This window comes from Lynx canadensis, chromosome F1, assembly GCF_007474595.2.
Source record: "Lynx canadensis isolate LIC74 chromosome F1, mLynCan4.pri.v2, whole genome shotgun sequence".
NCBI lineage: Eukaryota > Metazoa > Chordata > Mammalia > Carnivora > Felidae > Lynx > Lynx canadensis.
Window position 1 is genome coordinate 35,463,787 of NC_044319.2, and position 7,313 is coordinate 35,471,099.

General features: G+C 50.9%; 1 protein-coding gene across 1 annotated transcript; it reads right to left on the reverse strand.

Moving 5' to 3' along the window:
- Nucleotides 1–668: 668 nt before the first annotated feature.
- Nucleotides 669–4,627, reverse strand: IL24 (interleukin 24). Its single transcript, XM_030302045.1, has 5 exons — nt 4,457–4,627; nt 3,267–3,329; nt 2,456–2,614; nt 1,687–1,761; nt 669–759 (listed from the first exon to the last, which is right to left on the reverse strand). Exons 1-5 carry the CDS (start codon nt 4,625–4,627, stop codon nt 676–678), a joined length of 552 nt encoding a protein of 183 aa, XP_030157905.1. The 3' UTR covers nt 669–675.
- Between the last annotated feature and the right edge of the window lie 2,686 nt (nt 4,628–7,313).

The window sequence follows — 7,313 nt, forward strand, 5'->3', positions numbered from 1 at the left end:
TCAGCTCAGGTCATGATCTCAAGGTTTGTGTGCTTGAACCCTGCTGTATCAGCACAGAGCCCCTGCGAATCCTCTGTCTCCCTCTCTGCCCCTCTCTCTCCCCCATGTGCGCGCGCACACACACACACACACACACACACTCTCTCTCTCTCTCTCTCTCTCTCTGTCTCTCTTTCTCAAAAATAAACATTTAAAAAAATATATGATTTCCATGCCCTGAAGTTCAACTTCATATCCCAGCTCCCCTCATTGCTCCTCAACAATTCAAAGACAGACAAAATATCCAGTTTATTAAGCATTTACTGAGCACTCATCTACTGCTCCACAGTGTCAAGGATCGTGGGGGATAAAAAAGAAGCATGGGACACAGTCCCTGCTGCCTACACAGAACTTACAGTCTGACAAATAAATATGGCATCAGTTAAAACACTGACTGGAATTAAATAGAGTTGTAATAAATATAGGAGTCTACTTTGTAGATTACTCATAGCATCCAAGGGAACCTTCCATGGCTATCTTTGGGGCCACTTAAAGAATGAAGTATTTGAAGATAAGCCCGGCCAAGAATGCAACCCGTCATCAAGGGTATGATGTGCCCAGAGAATATTATCACATGAAGGGACATGGAACGTTTGAAATGACATGGAGAACAAGGCGCCTTCCTGGTCTCGGCATTCAGAGCTGGTAGAATTTTTCCATCCAGGTCAAGAGGATGTCCACTTCTCCAAAGGCTTTGGTCTGGGCCGCTTCTATGTCCAACTAAAGAGAAAGGACATTTGAGGATCTACCATATTAGCCACAAGAATAAATTTCTTTTCCACACACCACTCCTGGAGCTGGCCTGACCCTAAGTCATGGGCTGTATCACCTCTGGGATAGCCTCTGCTGAGCTCACTTCCTGCCCCATCATTTGTTCCTTGGCAGGGGTGGGGTGGGGGAGGCAGTGAGTACCCAGTGCGTAGCAATGGGTAAGGAACGAGGGAGAAACCCTGGAGTTCCTGATAATAAGAACTCTAGAACCCCAGTGCAGGGCAGATCTCGATACCCTCCTGAGTCTAACTGCAGATGAAGAAACTGAGGCCCTGGTGGCCCCTTTCCTCTGTATGTTATTCCTCTTCACCATTTATTTTTAGGCTGATATATCTGTTCCCCAAAAAAGTGATCAAAATCATATTTTGGAAGCAGGGGTCTGGGGATGAAATTTGGATTTTCTTTGTAGTCTTTATTTGGGAGACAGGAATAGATTTTCCCATGCTTTTTTTTTTTTTTTTTTTTTTTTTTTTCCTCACAAACTAGACCTTTTGAGCATTATGGAAAATACTGGAGATTGGAAGTCTGTGTTTGGGGGGGTAGGGGGCCTCCTTCCGACTCCAATTGCCTAGCTCAGGTATTCATAAAAGCACAGGGAGAGTCCTTGATAATGAAATCATCTTGTAGGGTGACAGAAAAGCATGTTAACGCGACAAGTGGCACAAACGTGGACCAGGTAGCTTGTGGAGCTTGGGCAAAGTACGTGATAACTAATGCAAATACGCCTGTGCTTGTGCTAAATTAGGTAGATTTCGGGCACGGCGGGTGGAGACACCTGCAGTGGATTCCGCATTAGGCCTCTGAGGCACCCTCGTGTGACGGTTCTGTCTGGTCTACTCGTGGATAGGCAGGCTCTCACATTCTGGCGTCGATTACCTGTCTAAATGCTCTCTGGAACAGCAGAAACCGCCTGCGTGCACTGTCGCTGACAGAAAACATCTCATTTTCCTGCTAGATAATAGAAAACAAATTGTGTCAAGTTCAAGTGTTGGATAGCAGCAGAGGCAAGCCCCTCCCACTCCTTCCCAGTGATGCCAGAGGGGTTCCCAAGGCAGGCCCTGCGTGCCACATTCTCAAGGTAGCCACTGCCGGACTCCCACCCGTGGTGGGGGCTGACTCCTCTCTTTTTCACAGCCATCTTGCCACGTAGGGGTGATCATCTACATTTTATAGGTAAGAAAAGTGAAACTCAGAGAGGTTGACTTCTTTGCAAAGAGTCATCCAGCTGGTTAGAAGCAGATCTGAACTGGAACCCAGACCTAGTAGTATCCAGAGCCTGCACCCTTTCCCACCACAGCACTCAATCCCTGTTATGGAATAGACAGGACTAGGTGCGGGGAGGGAGGGGCGCCTGGGTGGCTCAATCAGATAAGTGTCTGCCTTCGGCTCAGGCCGCGATCTCACGGTTCTGTGGGTTTGAGCCCCGCGTCAGGCTCTGTGCTGACAGCTCAGAGCCTGGATCCTGCTTCGGATTCTGTGTCTTCTTCTCTGTCTGCTTCTCCCCTGCGCTCTCTCTCTCCTCTCTCTCTCTCAAAAATAAATAAACATTTAAAAATTAAAAAAAAAAAAGATGAGGGGAGGGAGGGCATCTTTTCAAAATACACCATTTCCTCTGGGCACCGGGTCCCAGCTTTGTTCTACTCACACTGGGCTGTAGTTTTGACACGATGACAACGAAGTTGTTGGCCAGAGTGGAGAATGACTTCCGGACCCTGAAGTCAGCTACCTTATCCTGGTAGTTTTTGAAAACGGTATTCAAGTAGAACTTCAGCAGGGCACGGATAAGGTAACAGCTCTCAGCGTTCTGGGGAGGGTCTCAGTCACTAAGAGCCCTCTGCCCACACCCCGCCCCACCCCGGGCCCTGGATGCACAACCCACGTGCCACATGAGGCAAGATAAGCACAGAGAGAAAGAGATCTTCTAGGAGATGTTAGTAAACATTAGATCTGAAGGAGTCTTCGGGGGCACGCAGAGTGGTGCCTTTGATTTACAGCAGGAACCACAGACCCAGACCTAGGTCCCAGGACCGCTGACTCCCCATCTGGTTAATATTCTTTCCTGTACACCACATGGCCTCTCTAATGCTGTAGGGGGGAGTGATGGACCCTGAAAGACACGTGGTGGTTCAGTGTTGAGAGTCCAGGGAAAGGACTGGAAAGAGAAGTGAGAAAACAAAACTGACACCCTGGAACACGGGAATTGCACTCCAGCCCCCGTGAGCTCCAGAGTGGAGCTCAACACCTCGCAGGGATCAGGACTCAGTACATGTGCTCACTGACCCCCCAGTCGGGTGAGGGGAAGAAAGTGGGGGAGAAGGATGGGAACCAAAGAGACCTAAGCGGACGCCCAGGCAGAAGAGAAGTTTCTGTCAGCCTCCCCTAGACCACCCCTCACCACTACCTATAGAAGACAAGTCATGAGACAGAGGCATCGTCTTTCCCCAGCGTCTGATTACCGAGACGTCCTGCAGAACCTCCTTCCGTAGTAGCCGGACATTCGTGATGTTATCCTTAGCTTGCTTTGGGAATAGAAAGAAAAGATGTGTCCAGCTTCGGGGGCAGCACAGAAACCAACCTTGCGAATGCACACTGACCCCCCAAATCTATCCAGTCTGAAATCTCAGAGGCCAGAAGGACCACGGGAGGACCGAAGAAGGGCTGTGCTGAGTTGGCCTCTGGGGTGAGGGTACAAATTTCTAGCCACAAAAATCACTATGCTTAATCCCCAGGGGCGGATGGAATCCCAGGAGCTCTCACAGCCCAGGAACCTGTTGGATTCCTTTGGTCAGGAAGAAATAAGCCTCTTTGGTTTATGAATGACTTAGGGGCAGGGTTTTGCCTCCATATTCCATAGGGGTTGGCATGGGTGGGGGCTGCACCTTCGAGCTGCCTCTTGCCCTTGGAGCTTCCTCTGAAGCCCCGCCTCCCGCTCCAGATCTTGGATTATAGTCAAATCATCCTTGCGAGAAAGGAGTTTTAGAGCTCATCTTCCCGCCTCCTCAATGTGCAAACAAGGAACCTGATGGGGGAGGGGCACTGTGCCCAGTTTCAAGGTCAAGATCACACCAAGGTGTTCTGTCCCCAGTCCTCACTCTCCCCTCCCCCAGGCTGCCTCATCGAGCTCCCTCTTTCTACCTGGAATCCAAATCATTGTTTAAGGAGCACATTTGCCAGTGTGAGTACTGGGTCACTTTTGGGACTTGGTGAAATTCACAGTCACATTTCACAAGCCACCCCCTCCCGTCTCAGCATTTGCCATTCTTTCTACCTTTAGCCAAAGCCTTGGCAGGTGGGAACAGACTAGCAGGAGCCTGGCAGATAAAAACTTCAGTGGGTCTCAAAGAATTTCCCACGACTGCTGGTTGGTGAAGTCCCCTGTCCCCCTGGGCCGTAGATGACGCCCAGATGAATCCGGCTCCCTTCTCTATCCCCCTTGGGCTGTGTTTATTTTCCTAGACATTGACCACATCTTTCTGAGCCTCTGTTTCCTTATGTGCAAGAGCGAATGTGGGCTTGCGATGCATCTGACTTTGAGTTATCATATAGGAAAATAATAAGTGAGTTACAAAGGGCTCCATAGTCATAAGATATCGTCCGGCGCTCACGGCAACCCCTGTGGCTGGGTCCAGAACAACACTTCACTCACCACAATGTCCTTCATGGCCCAGAAGGCCTCCCAGAGTTCCTGGAGGACGACTCCCTCCACCCGGCAGGGTCCGAATTGGAACTCTTGGCCCTGGATGCCTGGCCCCTGGCTCCAAAGATGTAGAATCAGACTCAGGCAGAGGAGGGAAGTCCTCAGCACTGGAAAGCCCATCTGCAGTGAAGGAAGGACCAGGTGTGGATCCTGCTGGAAGAAAGGGAGGCATCCCACTGAGGAAGGACTTCTGCCCAGCAGCGGCATTCCCAGAGTAATGTCCCTTGGCTCTACCTTGGCCAGCTTCGGGGACACACAGATGTCACAGATGTGAAATCTGAGACCAGGGTAAGTTCCTAGTGTTAGAATATTCTAAACATGTGGCCTTGCTGTGCGCTGGGGTGGGGCGAGGGTCTTTCTGTCCCTCCATCTCGTACCCTCTGGTCTCACTCTCTCTGCCCTCCCCCACCATGCCCACCCATGTCACACACACACCCAGCACCTCCTTCCTCACCCCATGACAGCTCTCTCCAGCCAACAACCAGCCCGTCAGAATTTGACCAAGTGGTGGTGGCATTTAATGTGCCAAAGAACGTGTGAGCCTGAACTCTGAAGGAAAGGGACCTTAACTAGGCATTTGTTTGTCTGAGCTCTGCCCAAAGTCATGAGGCACACTTGGGCGGGTCTTTACTCCTCCCCCAGGAGAAGGTCATCCTTGCTCCCCATGATGGGGGGAGTCCAGGGATTGACCCTGGCCTGTAGGAAGGGGCACAGACAGCAGGTTAGGGGCACACGTTGACTCTGCCACCTCGAATGTGCGACTCAGCCCTGACTCTAAGAATTAACTTTTCAGGTAACTGAACGAGAGGGAGGAATCAGATCTCCAGGTGAATCACCGTTAAAACCTCCCCCTGAAGCTCCATTTGGGATGACTGTGTAGAGGCCTCAAGCTAGACGATGGTGACCCATTATCTGTTTATCATAAGCGAACGCACGGAGTTTCTTCTCCCTGCTTCCTTTGCCTTTTGCTTTTCTTCCTTCCTTCTTTCCTCCCCGCTTTTTCCCTCCCTCCCTCCCTTCCTTCCTGCTTTTCTTTTCTTTTCTTTTTTTTCTTTTCCTTTCTTTTCTTTTCTTTTCTTCCTTCTTCCTTCCTTTCTTCTTTCTTTCTTTCTTTCTTTCTTTCTTTCTTTCTTTCTTTCTCTTTCTCACTTCCGTCCACAAACATTTAAGAACCTATCTTACTCCGGGCACTGGTCTCAAACCTGAAGCCACTCAGTTCTAGCCCTAGACTGCGCAGGAAGGTGAGAGCCGACCTGTGTCTGGAATGACGACTAACACGTGCCCAGGACAAATGCCCGATATCCTCCGCCATGCAGGTCGGTGCCTCAGTGTCTCCCTCAAAGTCTGTTCCTTCAAACACCGCAGGTTTTGCAGCCTCTCTTGACAGTTCATCTCTGGACCTCACAATCCTCCCGGCCTTCCTTCCATCCAGCCCAGATCCTTCTTGGTGTTAAAGCAGGAGAACGCAGCTCCTCACCATCCCCCAGGACCCATTCCCAGTGAGGCAGCGGTCTAATGCTTCGAAGCGAAGTACTCAGGAACCCCCCCACCCCCCCATCACTCACCCCAGGTCCTGGAAGTTTGAGGGCTTGCTGTTTGGGGGTGGCTGGCTCCTGTTATGGAGGGGCAAGCTGGACAGGCACCCTCACCGTTCACCGACCGGGGTGTAACTGTGGGTGGAAGGTTCTTCTCCCAGCCCCGAAAGCCGTTTCAAAAGTAAAGATGTGCAGGCTAGCAAGGCTTGGTGGAGATGATATATATGGGGGCTGGGGGGAGGGGCAGAGGAAAAAGGGGAGGTGGAGAAAGGGAAATTGGTCATGCTCTCCTAGAGAATTACTTCACCGCCTACTCACCTTTCATTTGAAGACAATGGGGAGGTGGGGAAAAACAGCCCCTGAGGTGAGATGAGACCTCGGGCTGAGTTCTGGCTGTGCCCCCAGCTCTGTGACCAGGGGCAAGTCTCCCAACTACCCTGAACCTCAGTTTCTGCATCTATAAAATTAAAACACACAAACAAAAACCTGTCCCACCTCTCCTAGAGGGCAGGTGCAAGGAGGAAACGGGGAAAATGACAGGATGCTTTGTAAATTCCATACACATGTAAATACGTTATTGCTACGCAGAGTACCCCAGTCTCCTTACTCCAAACTCTTTCGGGAATTATGCCCTATTAATGATGGGATAGTAACCTAGAGACTCAGGATAGCTCAGGGCCAGGAATCTCAGAGTGTTTCCTGACATGTGGCCACCGATGGTCCCTTCTCCGGTGCAGGAAGAATAAAGAAGTGTGTGCACGGCCAGGTCTGGAAAGCTGAGGGGCCCTGGTGTCCTGGTGGGTTAGCGTCGGCCTGTGCTGCTTGGCCGGGGATCACCCAGGGCATGTGACAGTGTGGGATGTCCGGAACACCAGCACAGTCAAGAAATCCAACCTTATGTCCAGCTAGCAAGGCGTTCAGACATCAGTTAGTCCGTGTTTAAGTGATGGGTAGACTGGAGCAGTGTTCCCAAAGCATGTCGCACCGAATCTGGTCCTGAGGGACAAGAGACTTCATAGTGAGTAAGTTAGAGAAGGCAGGCACTTGCCAGCCCCTCTCAGAAACGTGGCTCGCTCCTCAGAGTAGGGGACACTGAGAGCTCCCGTGAGGGCTGGGAGGGGTGGGGGCAGGCAGGGACCCGCGCTGAACTTTGTTTTATGCAGCAGTTCCCATGGGTATTTGACCATGTCCTTGGGACACGTCGTAGGCAACACTGGACCCTGCATCAGGGAATGACAAACTGCAGACAAAGAATGAGCCTAGAACAGCTG